Source organism: Medicago truncatula, chromosome 4 (assembly GCF_003473485.1).
Source record: "Medicago truncatula cultivar Jemalong A17 chromosome 4, MtrunA17r5.0-ANR, whole genome shotgun sequence".
Taxonomy (NCBI): domain Eukaryota; kingdom Viridiplantae; phylum Streptophyta; class Magnoliopsida; order Fabales; family Fabaceae; genus Medicago; species Medicago truncatula.
This window is the reverse complement of record NC_053045.1, coordinates 41,842,837-41,857,228: the sequence shown is the minus strand read 5'-3', so window position 1 is coordinate 41,857,228 and position 14,392 is coordinate 41,842,837. Positions and strand designations below refer to the sequence as shown.

Below are 14,392 nucleotides of genomic sequence, written 5' to 3'. Positions count from 1 at the left end.
ATTTATACAACCTAGAATATTTTTACTCCAACAATACATATTTAAGCAACTCGTAAGGTACGACAACTGAATTTTCTTTTTTGTTGACTGGTTGCAAAGATAATCAATTTACATTCATATGGAACGATGGCTTAAATAAGCTACTTTGCAATTTGTTATGGAACTTAGATTGCCACCGACGTGCTGCTCAAATGGAAACATAAATTATAAAAAAGCTAAATAGTGTTTGAAACTCAGTGATGAAACCCTTAATTCTAAATGCTCAAAATATGGTTTTAGTTTAAGTGATTATAACATTTTTTGTTTTGTTTTAATCAATGTAAATTTATTTTTTTTTAAATTCTGTCCTTACAAATTTAAAAATTATTAAGGTTTTTTTAGATTACCTTTGAAGAATGGTGGGTAATTTACCCACCAACCAATGAAAATGAGCAATTTGTTGGTGGGGTCAAGATAGTTCATGGATACCACTTAAAAATATGATTATATGGCTAATGTGTATTAATTGGAATAAATTACCCACCATTCTTCTATAGGTACCCTAATTATCAACAATTATTAATCTTTGACTTCATAAGGGATGGGAAACAAAATGATAAGGTGCGCGGGTTTAATTATTAGACACCACTACTGAAATGTATGTGGCTACAAAACAAGCTATATCTTCATGAATCTCATTGCCCATTCCTTCTCTGATCTCTAAAATTCACAAAATTCTTACACACAAGAACAACATTTATCCACCATGGATTCAACCTCCACCATCAACGATGAAATAGCCATTGATATACCCCCAATCTTGAGAGTATACAAAAGCGGTCGTGTTGAAAATTTAATAGGTGAAGAATTTCTTCCTCCATCCCTTGATCAAGCAACCAACGTTGAATCAAAAGACGTTGTAATCTCCGAAGAACATAACATCTCAGCTAGACTTTTCATTCCCAAAACCAATCACCCACCAATCCAAAAACTCCCTGTCTTTGTCTACTTCCATGGTGGTGGTTTCTGCATTGAAACACCTTTCTCACCATGCTACCATAACTATCTTAACTCTGTTACTTCACTTGCTAACGTTATTGGTGTCTCTGTTCATTACAGAAGAGCACCGGAATACCCTGTTCCCATTGCTCATGAGGATTCATGGCTAGCACTCAAATGGGTTGCTTCACATGTTGGTGGAAATGGTTCTGATGAATGGTTGAATCAATATGCAGATTTTGAGAAAGTGTTCTTAGGAGGTGATAGTGCTGGTGCTAATATTTCACACTATTTGGGTATTCGGGTTGGGAAGGAAAATTTAGATGGTGTGAAACTTGAAGGGAGTGTTTATATACATCCTTATTTTTGGGGTGTGGATCTAATTGGTTCTGAATCAAATATGGCTGAATTTGTAGAAAAGATTCATAATTTGTGGCGTTTTTCATGTCCAACTACGACTGGATCGGATGACCCGTTGATTAACCCAGCTAATGATCCGGATTTGGGGAAGTTGGGTTGTAAGAGATTGCTTGTTTGTGTTGCTGGGAAAGATATTTTGAGGGATAGAGGTTTGTATTATAAGGAATTGCTTGAGAAAAGTGGTTGGGGTGGTGTTGTTGAAGTTGTTGAAATAGAGGATGAGGGACATATTTTTCATCTGTTCAAACCAAGTTGTGAGAATGCTATGGCCTTGCTTAACCAAGTTGTATCCTTCATCAAAAAGGCTTGAAAACAAAATCAAAATTTCATGTTTCCTGTTTTCCTCTATCAATAAGGGTGGAAGACTCGAAGTGTTATATGATCATGTTTCCTTTATTTTGTTTCCTATGTATTTATCATCCTTTTCCTTTTTATTTATTAGGTTATGTTATGGTTTCTGCATGTTTGTATCCTGTGTTTAGTGAACATAACTACAAGTAATCTTTATGTGCATGTCTATTCTATTATTTTGAGTCTTTTAGAACTTGCTTGCTATTTGGACACACATTTGTGACAACAATTAGGACAGTTTTTTCTTTAAAGAGAGAATTCTTGTGATACAAAAGTTGAATTGCATCGTTAGTCAACTTCATTACTTCCTTAAACTTGAAATTTTGTGTAGTTTTTTCTTTTCTTTTAAGAAGATAAAATGGAATATATTACTGAAAGCCTGGAAAATCAACACAATAAATGCCAAAAAAATCAGCTGAAAGAGTATAAGTTACATCATAATAATCTTAAGTTACAAAACAAAAAGTGGCCATATGCTGAGACCCCTATTACAGATAGATGTCCAATCAAGGTAATGGTTTAACCACCATATGAAATTATGTGTTGTCAACCACTTTTTTAATCATTAACTACAAAAATGCAAGACATTAACCAAATGTCTCTAGGATGAATTAAACTTATCCTATAAGCATGAACATGTCCTACCAAGATAGCGCCTAACTCGACCGGTCTTTTAAAACTAAATTGATCAAATATAGAGAACATGATTCTCGTATCATCGTCATCTTAAAGTTGTATCTTGGTAAACCGAACATGTTCATCTGTGTCGATTAACATACAATGATATTCAACACTGGCTACCATTCTTGTATTGTCGTAGTTGAGACGGCTATTCATTTAGTCAACTTAGTCCTTCAAATCAAAGGTGTATAACATCAACATTGATCCTAAATTGTGTTTCTCCTTGTTGTAGTAAATTGCAAGTAGGTTTGAGTTTATTTCGAGCGGGTAACAATTCATTGTTTTGTGGTGTGAATGAAAATGAACAAACATCAATTTATAGAAGTTTATTTGTGCCGTAGACAAAAAAAATTGTTGGAGCGTGTTAGACCACACAAAATGTCGGTGCATTCTAAACCACATAAAAAAATCATGTGTTCTACTGGTTTGAATTCTATAATCTAAACACGTAATTTACATATTTTACACGTTCAAATTTTAGAATCCGATAGTTTTTGTCATTTTGTTTGTGTTAAAATTCTATAATCTAATTCACTAGGCTTTAAACACACTTAATTTTTTGTCATTACTGTATGTGTTAGATTTTATAATTCGATGGTACAAAATGCGTAAACTATTATACATTTGAATTTTAAAATCTAAATTCGGTTTGAAAAGAAGATCAAAAACGGTTTCTTCTATAATTTAAATTGAATTCTCCCAAACAATTCATACTTAAATATATATCATTAACCATTTTACTTTGACGTTCAACAATATTAAGAACTTCCCTAAAAAAAATGAATATTTAGGAACTCAAACAATACTCACTTTAACCTTAAATGTAGGTTTAGCATGTTGGACAATGAAATATAGAAGAAAAAATGAACCTACAATTAGAGGAGCCAAACCAACCAACCAATGAACTTTCGCTCCATTGACTTTTTTAAGTTTCATGAGGGATTTTAGAAACAAACACGCTTTATAGAAGCAATTTTAGTTAGCCGCAAAATTTTCACTTTGTACATCTAGTAAGAGTTTAACGAGCATACATTTGTCATTTAAAATAAATTTATTATTGGGTTAAATATGTCGTTAGTTCCTACAAAATCACAAATTTTCAAGTTTAATCTGTATAAAATTTTAATGTTAATTTTAGTCTTCCATAATATTGTAGTTTATACTTGTAAAAAAAATATTGTAGATCATAAGAATAGTTCATAATTTGAAAACTTTTTCTAAAAGATAGATATATTTAATTCTCCAAAATAATCCATATAAAATATAAATAGCCCCTCTAATTCAACTAATTATTGTCTGTCCCTCGCTTCAATTTTGTTTATCAAATGATTGCATGTCATCCCTAAGAAAAATGATTGCATGTCATAAACTTTGGATATTTTGAGATTTTCAAAGGTTTAATTTAACAATTTTCAAGTTCTGTAATAGAAATATGGAGTATTGGATAAAGGAACAAAAATAAAAATTTTGTGTTAGATAGTGATAAAAAGTAGTAAAGTCAATTTGTAAAAAGTTTATAAATTGTTGTTTCGAATGTAAAACAATTTTAAAAGTAGTCAAGTTTATAAAGTGCTACTGCTACATGATTGATTTTGTATAAAAGTTAAATACCTAAATTTTTATTCAAGGGCAAGATTGAAGGATAGATGGATTGATTCATGCAACAATTTAACATCATATAATAAAGTCCCATGAACGAATTGGATCAAAATTATATTTTCTCCTCAACAACCAAGTTAAATTGTTGTTTTTACTAAGTTAATTTCACAACCAATTCAACACAGAGCAATAAATTTGCAGCAGTAGCACCTTGAATGGAGTTAGATCGACCCTCATCCAAATCCCTCATTTAGTATTACCACAAGTGTACAGAAAACTTCGACATAAGCCACGTAAACTAGGAATGACTATTTAAAGTCACGGTTACTTTCTACCCATTCCGTTGAGATGAGATAAAAAAAATAAATGATAAGTTTAAGAAAGAAAAAAAAAACTACATTTTTAATTTTTAATTTATTGAATATACATACGATTTTAGAGATAATAATTTTTCGTTGGACTTTCTAACGAATGTCTTTATAGCAATGTTTTAAAACCCGGATCGGTGATCGACCCAGTCAAAGCACTGGGTCATTGATCGGACCGCATGACTATTGATAAAAATATTTATGCTCAAAAATTACATTATAAATGAAATTTTGATAAAAAAATCTGCCATTTTTTTTTCTATTTAAAGTTCGTACATGAATAACAGCTGCAAGTTTGCAAGTTAATTTCTTAACTGCAGCACAATTCAATTTCAATCCAAATTCAAATGAACTCATACATTAAACAATAGTTCTGCATAAAAAACCTCACAAATAAGTTCTAATTTAGATTCCATCTTTTAAAATTAAAACATATAGTATGTTCTAAACATTGTTGGAAATCATAATATGTACAGACTTACAAACCTAAGTAAGTTTTGAACATAGTCAACAAAAAATAATAGACTAACAAACCTAAGTAAGTTGTAAACATAGTCAACAAAACACAGATACGCAAATAAGTTATAACAATTCACTAATCAATAAACTATTTATGTCCATGGAGTCAAATTATCATAGTCTTGATATCCATATTCATCATCTTCATAACTTTATATATGCCTTGTCTTTTTTTTTTAAAAAAAAATGGGTCGGGTCAGGTGGGTTAAACTAGTTCAGCGGTTCACCCATTGACCCGGCCGGTCACACTGAGTTTCAGCAGACTAATTGTATATCCGGTCCAGAAGCTTACCCGAACGGTTGCACTCTCCGATTCCTGGTCTGACCGGTCCAACCGGCTGGGTCGGTCCGGGTTTTAAAACACTTCTTGTTATCATTTTCCATCTTTTAATGTCTTTATTGTGGTCTTTATTCAATAAACTTAGAAAATAGATTTTTTCCTATAATAATTATCAAAGTGTTGCATCCATAAAAAAGTGAGGTATAGACTACCTTTAAAAAATTCAGGATCATTTATTAATCAATCAATTAGTGTGTTATTCTTAATAAAAAACTGGTACGAATGTAGATTGAAGAATATTATTCCATATATCTATATGACCGTCCAACCAAATCTAAAAATTTATGTGTCTTATTCTTAATCAGAAACTTCGTATATAGCTACAACAACCCTCATAAATTTCCTCCATGTGAAAATGAAAACTATGAGATTATCTTTACCTTAGTTATTATATTTTAGTTATTATATTTCTTGAACTTTTGTTTCTTAGAAATTCATTTTAATATAATTTATTTCTATTTAGATATTCTAAATATTTCAGTGGCCATGTTTATAATGTTATACATATGTTTGGAAAAGTAACCAAAAAAAAATACATATGTTTGGAAAAATGAAATCATATGAAAATTGAAAAAGTGTACATGAATTAACTTAAGAATAGAGACCGAAGCTGCTAGCGAAAAATACTATGAGACTATAAGTTGAAGAATTTTTTTATGTAGATTAAAATCGAAATTTTATAGTCACTAAAAAAGATTTAATTCTTTCGGTAAAAAAAAAAAAAGATTTAATTCTATCATCATTAATATAATTAAAATGATTGTTTTATGATGTTGTTTTACAAATCGTTTATCATTCATAGTATTCATTCATATTGAAAACTGATAATGATCATTTTCATCCTTATTATTTTTATTTTTTTACAAATGTGAGAATTTATTTATCTAAACATCAATGAGAAATAGATATATATTTTTTGGTGAGGAGCTTGATTTGTAACTTCAAGTGATAAATTTTAAATTCTTTTTTTTGAAGAAGCCTAAAGATATAATAAAAAAAACATCTCTTTGACTCGTAAGGAGTGCTTCAAAGAGAATAAAAGTGTTTATAACCATATAATGCTAGATAACTAGCCAAAAAGAAGAAAAATGAAATATTACAAAGTAGAATAACCAAGACAGACTAATAGGTTGGACCACCTTGTATGATAGTCATAAAAATAATGAGAGTGTTATGTGATTTCAACCACCACACAAATGAAGTTTAATACGCTCAAGTAGCTAGTCCAACGGGCACTCAATAATATTACGAGAAATCCTTACATTGCGTTCCTTCCAACCATCCAAATAGTAGCCAACCAAATAACTTATAGACCAAACCAATTTTTTTCCCCAATAACAATAGAACTTCCAAATTGTTGTGCATGATCTAGAATATCATCCGGGTCAACCGTTGAAATACCCAACCACTTATGAATGGAATGCCAAATACTGTCAAAAAAGTTGCAATTTAAGAATAAACGGTTGATTGATTCTTTGTTATCGAAATTGACACTGATGAAAATCGAATTAGAGACTTTCAAAGCATCACATTCCAAAATCTCAAGCCAACATAATCAGACCAACTTAAGTGAATTTTTTAATAATAATTTCCCTTTCTAAACTTTTGTTTTAAATATTGATATTTTGATACAATATACATCAATTAATTTTTCATATATATATAAAACTTTAAAATATATATAGTGAAGATATGAAAATACCAACAAAGATTCAAACTGGTAGAAGGGATTAGACTCCCTCTCACAACATAGCGAACTATTGTTCGAATTCTAGTAAAGTGTGCAATATTTCACTTAACTAGAATTCTTGATGTTGATAATAAGATATAAAAACTAATATTAAAATTTGAACGCCTCAAATAAAATAATTTTTTTGAAGACATTTCTTAGCATTTGTCAATAAAAAAACTAAGATGTGAAATGGAGTGGATATTTTTTTGCTTCTTGTATCAAACCCATAACACTTTCCATAAAAGCAACGGAAAGATATAATCTACCTACTCTCATTCACCATGAATTTTTATGTTTCTACTAGTCTATCTACCAGTAATAAAGCTGTTATAAAAGATGAGCTAGCTGCCCCAGCTTATTTTATTGATTTGGATTTAAGATGTTACAGAATCTCTACCGGATAAACCTAGAACTTCTCAGAGTTTTCATTCACTCTAAACTGGATCGTCATAATATGGTAATAACCTAGCTATAGCACAAGTTTGGGATACAACAGGCAAACATTTGAATTTGAACTTAATAACTTCAACCATCATCATCTCTCAAGAAAAACTTCAACGGTCATAATTAGTGTGTTTCCTGACTTGCAATTTATCTTGTTATAAAGGTTCTATTTGGTAAAAAATAACGAATAATTGATAAGTTAGATTATAGTGGATAAACTTATAATAGATTGCTGATAATTAAGTTAGTCAATTCTTATAACAAATTGTTGATAAGTTAGTCGATTAAATTTGTAATGTTTGATAAAATTAACTGTTGAACTATCTTATAAATATGAAAGGATATAAAAAAAGATATTTAATTAATACTTAACTTTTACTCCCTCCGTTCCTTTTTAAGTGTCGTTTTAAAAAATTTCTACGAAAATAACAAAGTGTATTTTTACATATTTTCTTCCTATTATACCCTCAATTTAATCCACCAATATATCTCTATTTTTTTTATTACACTCTATCTTTCCAATAAATTTAATGTTATATTTTTCTCGTAACAAACATTTTTTTTAAGATTGTAACAAACATTTTTTACTTACTATCTTTTTTTTCCAACAATTTTTTTTGCACACTCTCTCATAACAAACAATTGTCAATTTTTTAAATATTATTGTGCACATCTCTTTAATTAATTTAAGTCAATATAAAAATTATTCCAACTTCACATTAATCAAAAGTTAAGAAAAAATTAACTTTCCTCCAACTCCTTTAATCAAAATTAAGACTTCAACTATGACTTCAACCAATGCTAGATCCACACGGGATGAAGATAACTTAGTAGAGCAGATAGAAAAGAGCAACAATGGTAGTGGTACAATATTTATCTCTTTACATTTGTTTAAATCTGAAGATAACAAGAAACAAATTTTGTTTTTAAAAAAAAATTTTAGTTTTCCAAATATATAGCATTAATTAGTTTTATTAAAAAAGATAAGAGTAATCAAACAAAGAAAAAGATACGAGTAATTGATAAAGAGTATAATTGAAAATTGTACCCTTAAAATACCAAAACAACAGTTAAATAGGAACAAAAAATTCACCCTAAAACGACACTTAAAAAGGAACGGAGAGAGTATCAATTAAAATTACAAGGAAAAAAAATTGAGATAAAAAATATAAGTCTTTTTTTAAAGGAAATAAAAAATATAAGTTATAAGCTACTTGAATTAACTTATAAAAAAATGTTATAGGCTAATGAAAATAAGTTTTAAGTCCATGAAAAATTGGGGGTTATCAAACTGGTTTTTTCAAGTAAAATGAGCTTATAAGACAAGACATAAGTAACGGTTCCTTAAAAAAAAAGACATAAGTAACGGTAAAAAAAAAACAACATCTTTAAAGTTTTTAGAAGGAAGATTTCAAATATTATTTTCTCATTGTACCTTCGATGATTATAACATAAGAGTATATGTTTACTTTTATTTTTTGTTACATAAGGAAATAAAAGAAAAGAAAACAACTAAAATAAATCACACTCCAAGAGTGTCACCTAACAAACAAAGCCGAAGAATGACATGACAGTGGTTCATAAAACATAACGAAGGTATCCAAAAAATTAACTCCCAATTTTGCTAAAATATCTACACAAGCATTCCCCTCACGAAGTATTTGATGGAGGGTAAGATTCCTATCTCTCTTTGTATAATCTCCAACATATTTTTATAATGATGTAAGATTCCTATCTCTCTTTGTATAATCTCCAACATATTTTTATAATGATGAAAATGTCGTGTGCACATATTAATTAAGCGCGTCCGGCGAAGAGAATTAAAGTAGCAAATAACATTCTGCAAGCCAGATTGCCAACACATATAGGATCATAGTGATTTCAGGTCGAAATGTGGCATACACCACTGTCAATATGATATTATCTTATCACACTTTACATAAATCATTATGTGGTATTATCATGGTGGGTCAATTCATAAATATTACACATAATATTTATATCTATGTGAAAACTTGATATCTCATATCCATGACACGTGAAATAAGATCGTCATAAGTTTATTCACAACAAAACTTAACTACAAACACTTTAAGGATAAACCTACTTTGAAGAGGGTTGATCACAATATCATCAAGCATGGGTCACAATTCAATGTGTATTTTTAGTTTTAACTCTCTATTGCCTATCCCTTTTTTTGACAAAATCATTGCCTTTCAGGTTTAAACTTTAAATTTGTTAAAAACAGTATTATTTAACAGATTTCATTCTTTTTACAAAAAGTGAAAATAGCTTTATTTGTTTTCTTAAAAGGAATAAAAGAAAAAGAAGCTCAAACAAGATATAGGCATTGCAAAGCTCAGTGTATTATTATCATCCTTGTAAAAAAAAGTGTATAGTCATCATTGTAGAAAGCATGTCACATGGGGTGTTACAAAACGACAGAAAATGCATGCAATTTTTTTTTTAGTTTATATGCATTTTTCTGTCTTAAAGATTTAAAGTATAGTACAATTTTAGTTTACGTAATTTTGTTAGAAAATGGAGTAATTCAATATTAAAACATTGAACCGTAACGGATTTGTAGTTATGATGGCAATGACGTTTTTTACACCTATGATCCGTTTACTGCCAAGGAGACAAAAAGGACCCTCCCTACTACAGTTATTTAATAAATCTGGACCGTCCATTGTAATCATTACCCTCGTTAACATTTCTATTCGATCACACTCTCTTTTTAAGCTCCTTCTTCTTCCACTTCGCTCTCTCCCTCATCTAAAAATAGCAAAAAAAAAATGAGTGATTGTAAACGTTCTTCTCCAACAATTATAGCTAACGGAACTTCCATTTCCAAGAAAAGAAAAATCACTGCTTCGCAGTTTCAGTCTTCTGAAATGAAGCATCAACTACCAAACTCGCTAGCTGAAGCTGCAGAAAATATTCTTTCGTCGGCTTCCGACGAGTTTCGCTCGGATCACACTCCGCTGTTGACTTGCTGCAGCTCCGGCAAGGTTACTGAAACCAACGACGTTAAGGAGCTCGACACTACACCGTTAGATCCAGAGGTTTGTTTCTCAAAATTCTGTATTCTCGAAATGAGTTTCCCTTTTCCAATTCCTCAGTTTTTTTTCTTTTAATTAACTCGTTTAATTTAATTTATTTATATAGTTTACTAATATTTGTGAATTACTGTGATGATCTTGCAGCTGAAAACTAAGTGTTTTGAAACGGTAGACAAAACGAACCACAATTTAAAATCGTTCAGGTAATTTTTATATTTTATGTTTCAGTTTCTCTTTATTTTCACGTTCAATTTTCTAACAAAAAAATTTGTCACTCATCAAATGCTACCTATTCAGGGAGGCGGAGATTGATGAATTCTTTGCAAATTTTGAGAGGGAAGAGCGGAAGAGATTTGCTGAGAAGTAAGTATATAATAAAACTACCACCTGCTATAAATTATTTTAACTTTTATTTTGAAATGAGTGACACAAGATAAGGAATGTGAGCAGTGATCTATTCCCTGTCCCTGTCCCTGTGCAGTGGCAGAATCAAACCCTAACTAACCAACAACTTTACTGCGTTGTTTGTAGGTACAACTTTGATATTGTTAGAGACATGCCGTTGGAGGGTCGTTATGAGTGGGTTCGTTTGCATTGAATGTCTTGAATGAGAGATAGAGAGAGTAGTGGAAAAAAATTAGAGTGCGTGCATTTTTAGTTTTAGTGTCAGAGAGAGAGAGAGTTATGGAGTGTGCTCAAGGGGAGAGTTAGTACTTACTTAGCAGAGATTATAGGTTTTCACGCATTCAAGACATCGATAATCGTTTTAAATTCAAACTCAGCATTTTGAATGTGTGTTATCGATGTTTCAAATGCGTGAAAGCGGTAATTTATTGCTCAAGGGTTGTAGAGAGTAGTGAGCAGTAGTGGTGCCCACTAGACAAGGTGACCGCATAAGTAAACTAACCTGACACAAGGTTAAAAGAAATTGACCGTGCAACATGGAGAGATGGTGATGCTGTTGACGGTTAAAATTTTTGTACAGATATAATTATATAGTATAACTGCTTAATTTCTCTTTATGTTGGATACAACAAAGCTAGTTTTTCTGCAACAAATCTCAGCTGAGCTTTCTCATAGATACAATTGTACAAGTTTAGAATCTTGTTATTTTCTTCAGGTTAATCAATTATTACAGTGGCATTGTGTCTATTTCAGTGCTTGTTTCCTGTACAATTAATAAGGGAATTAATCATCTAGATAGGTTCTTTGTTAGAGTGATCTGATCTATTTACATTATTCATTATCATTGGAAATTATATTGATACAACTTCAATTGCTATTTGGTACTAGTTTAGTAGTAGTAGTAATTTTATATGAAAAGTATCTTTTGTTGTAACTTCCTTTTTAGTGCACGTTTCCTTTTTGGCTTTCCGCAGCTTCAATTATCTTTATTTATTTATGTATGGAATAGAATTTTACCTTTTTCTCAACTTTAGGCTAATTTGGAATATCCTCTTGATCCCAAGTTATGATGCCCCAACTCAGTGTAGGGACCATGTGCCTGGCACATAAAGAAATATGACTGCATAAAACTACAATTAATTAACTCTTAATTTTTTGATCAATAACTAGTTAACTCTATATTCTCATATCTTATGCCCGCAAGTTAATGATTATAGATAGTAGCTATATTTATTCTTCTTACCAACATGCACAAAATTAACAACCACTTACAATGACAACCGAACCTACAACCTATACCATATTAATATATGTAAGGACTTAATCAGTGTACTGACCCTATAGGCTATATCTTTCAATTTATGGATCTGTTTTGTTAATTAGTGACCATGTTCCTATTAGCAATTTTTCCGTAGGGTTAACTTTTTTAAATGAACATAATGCGTATGAGAGAATCTAGACCATTTTATAAGTGTTGTATATATTGTCTTTTGGATTGGTCTTCAATTATTAGAAAGTTTGCTAAGTATGTACGTTTGTTTATCTCTTAAAAATATTAATGGTACTGAAGAAACTATTGCATGCCTTTAATTGAAAGCGAACGTTTAACAGTTCACATGACAATATATACCCACTAGCCAAATTAGCAAGTGCTATTGTCTTTAACATATATAGCATACCTAACTAGTAGCTTGCTTCATCAATTAGGTAAATAAAAAAGTAGCTTTTAATCTTTAATTCTGTATGTTTCCTTTCTCTCTTTTACTTCTTGTTTTTTAACGGTTGCAGATGTGACATAATATTCGTAATGAATCATTGAGATAAATAAGAGTAATAATAAGTATAAAGCTTTCATATGACTGCAGAGTAATTGTTGAAACGAGGTAAATTAACCAAAAGGGAACAAGGTTCATAGCTCCCATGTACATTGTCATCATTACACACGTGTCCAAAATTGGAACACCACTACTATCCATGGACCATGTCATCATGGAACCAAATGTGCAGTTTCCAGACCTTGATCCAGTATTCATAAACATACTACTTTTTTTTTTTTTTTTTTTTTTGTGATAGAACCAAAAAACCAATAAATAAAAATATATAAATGATGAAAGTAGAAGACTTGCACGTGGTATGGTGGAGTAACATCTCAAGGTTTAATTTGCTTTGGATCTGATGTGCCATTTTAAAATATAGTGCACAACACACAGGAGAGGCATGTTTATTAAAAAACACACACAAGAGATGCATATGGATTTTTTCACCAGCACTGAAAATAAAAATACAGTAATATTCTCGTTTTTATATAAGAAATATATGCCAAAAACTTTTCTTTTTACAATTACAAATATTTAACTTTTTTTTTCATTCAACAAAATAGTCACAATACATGATACAATATAATCAAAGAGTTGACGACTACTATATGATAATGCCACTTGAGTTAGTAAATAAGTTACATTGTTGGCTTGCCTCCTAAATCCTAATGAAACTTACCCTAAAGTTTGATAAAGAGTGCATAATAGTTTTACAATCATATAATAAAGCACTGAACTACATTCTTTGACTCAATCTACCCGACGTGCCTTCGACTACTAGTATACAATCCAGTTGTATAGGCACTCGAGTATAACCCAGATTCATAAGTCGGAGTTTTTTCAAATCCCATGTTTCAACCTCTTGAGGACTAGGCTAGCCAAAATTCCAAATGGTTTATGCAAATATAAAGTTGTCTTTAGGTGTTTAAGTGGTTCGGACAAAACCGACGAAACCGAAAATTTAAAACGAAAAAGTATCCGGCTTTATCTGGTTCGATTCAAAACCGAACCAAACAGACCTAAACCAATCTGATTTGATTCGATTCTAGATTTTTTATTTGTTGATCCAAAGAACCAATATAGTACCTAACTAATGCTAGTCCACTCTCCATGTTGCTAATATCACCCCTCCTCACACACTTAACGTTAGTCCCAACATTAAATTCAACGTAAAATATTTTTTATTCCATTCGGTTCCTTTCACTTTCTATTGTCTTTTTATAAATAAAAAAATATATTATATTTTAAAAGTTATTTTTGCGTGCTTTTGACCATGTGCTACTATATTAGTTTTTTTTAACTAATTGTTTGAGTCATGCTAGTTGTTTTACTAAATCAACGAAGACACCTTTTCTTAATTACACTTCATTATCTCCCTTAATTTTTGGCCAATAAAAAAATTTAAAATAATCTTAAATATAGCGAAAATTCCTATCACGAAAGCATCCCGATTGTTGTGATACGACACTTTTGTTTTTTTATGTATGTTTATCTCTTATGCGTTTTTCTCTCTTCTACGTTCTTCTCTCCCATTGCTATCTTTTTAATTTTATTTTTGAATATAACCATTGGCATCTTCTTCTGTAATTTATCTCTCTTTTTTCTTCCACAACCTTCACCCCTTCAATAGCATTTATCATTGTCGACAAAAATGGACTCTTCTCCAACGTTCAGCA

At 30.6% G+C, this 14,392-nt stretch overlaps 2 protein-coding genes across 2 annotated transcripts; both read left to right on the top strand.

Moving 5' to 3' along the window:
• Positions 1-595: 595 nt before the first annotated feature.
• LOC11445977 (probable carboxylesterase 12) lies at positions 596-1,925 on the top strand. The gene has a single exon (XM_003607958.4). It carries the CDS (start codon positions 746-748, stop codon positions 1,706-1,708), a length of 963 nt encoding a protein of 320 aa, XP_003608006.1. The 5' UTR covers positions 596-745; the 3' UTR covers positions 1,709-1,925.
• Positions 1,926-10,129: 8,204 nt separating this feature from the next.
• On the top strand, positions 10,130-11,651 carry LOC11446956 (cyclin-dependent kinase inhibitor 7). The gene is made up of 4 exons (XM_003607956.4): positions 10,130-10,497; positions 10,639-10,697; positions 10,792-10,857; positions 11,026-11,651. Exons 1-4 carry the CDS (start codon positions 10,228-10,230, stop codon positions 11,090-11,092), a joined length of 462 nt encoding a protein of 153 aa, XP_003608004.1. The 5' UTR covers positions 10,130-10,227; the 3' UTR covers positions 11,093-11,651.
• The last annotated feature ends 2,741 nt before the right edge of the window (positions 11,652-14,392 follow it).